The 1,526-nt window shown below is 47.1% G+C and overlaps 1 protein-coding gene across 1 annotated transcript; it reads right to left on the reverse strand.

Annotated features, from left to right (window-relative positions):
• Positions 1-4: 4 nt before the first annotated feature.
• LOC104625356 lies at positions 5-833 on the reverse strand (the record flags this gene model as incomplete). Its single annotated transcript, XM_010292964.1, is given in 3 exon segments — positions 5-165; positions 168-648; positions 756-833. Coding segments are annotated over 3 exon segments (720 nt in total), but the record flags the coding sequence as incomplete, so codon positions are not given.
• Positions 834-1,526: the final 693 nt, after the last annotated feature.

The raw sequence follows: 1,526 nt of genomic DNA on the forward strand, positions 1-1,526 counted from the left end.
TTATTCCCGATTTCGGTGACACCAGCATCATCATCGGGGACTCTTGCCTAGGTTCCAATTTTTGATCATACATTGTCTGCAAACAAGCCACCTTCTGCACACTTTCCACCAATTGATCAATAGTTCCCGTAATTGCAAGGGGATCCCCCCTCTCCCAGCGGTTCAATAGGCTGCCCGCTGGGTTGAAGACCAAGGGGTATAGTGATTGCCAGTAATTAAAAATACTCCTGGTCCCCAATACCCCTCCGCTTCCTTTTCGCTCAGCAAAATCTGATTCCCCCCCGACAATGATACTCTCCACACATACTCTGTCTCTGACTCCCTAGGGGTTCGACTGAAATCCTTTTTTAACTTTACCAACTCAGTGGTGGTATAGGGGACCTCCTTGGTTGTGACTTGGGGGGACTGATCCTGATCATCATCGTAAATATACTCGGTTTTAACCAAGGGGCGCAGCGAGAGCAGTTCTAATTTCTCTATTCTTCCTCTCACTGCTTGCAAGTCTTCAAAAGGGTAACCAGTTCCTGATCTCGGGGGTATTTCCTCATGGGCAGTGCCCGCAAGGAGTTGCTCCTTAAGAGCAGTTTGCAGATGTTTCACCTGGTCTCTCTCTCCTTCAAGCTGTAGCTTTAAGTCCGCCACTTGCCCCTGAAGGGACTGAATGAGGTTTCAGCACATTGCCTCACCACTACAGCAGCGGCCAAACTGGCACCGAGAACAGCACCAATAGTCGATTTGCCCCTTCCTGATCTCACTCTCGCATCCTTTTGCAATGCGCTTGTTTGATCAACCATACTCTGCAAATTATACCAATTTCCATGAGCCCAGTCCATCCCGGGTACAGAGGGTCGCGCATTATATTTTTCTAAAAATTCAAACAAAACTTGTCTCCACAAAGGGGCAGTTTTAAGGTCACTCACCCTATTTAAGGTGGAGAAGCAGTCGTCTCAGGAAGGCAGCACCTAAGTTTCAAACACAAGACCCACACCCCTTACTTTCCTGAGAGGTCTCAGGTATTTGGGAAATCTCAAGGGATTCGGTTCAAAGCGGGGAAGTGGTCGTCTCAGAAAGGCAGCACATAAGTTTACCTGCACCCCTTACTTTCCTGAGAGGTCTCACTTATTTGGGAAATAATACGGCTCTCTCATCTCAAAGGATCCTGTCCGTGACGACAATTTAAATGTCCCAATCCAATGTCGGGGGAGGTTTCGATATGATCCCAAGAGCGAGATTAAGACACAAACGAGGTCAAATGCCGTATATCCAAGACAGCTTTTATTATCAAAAGTAAAGAATTAGTAGCAATAGGACAGAATGGAATAAAAAGACAGAAATCAAGCAAGCATTCAGGATAGAATTGCAAGGATAGTCACGACCATGGATCCGCGGTGTCCCAGGGTCCAAGTCTCTCAAAGTTTTCGGTGATGGGTGATCATGCTTGGAGGCAGCTGGCACGCACACGAGCTTGTCTTGGCAGTCCCCTTTTACTCTCATTCAAGGCCTGCAACTTAGCATATCTTTGCATT

This window comes from Phaethon lepturus, unplaced genomic scaffold (genome assembly GCF_000687285.1).
Source record: "Phaethon lepturus isolate BGI_N335 unplaced genomic scaffold, ASM68728v1 scaffold6078, whole genome shotgun sequence".
Classification (NCBI taxonomy): domain Eukaryota; kingdom Metazoa; phylum Chordata; class Aves; order Phaethontiformes; family Phaethontidae; genus Phaethon; species Phaethon lepturus.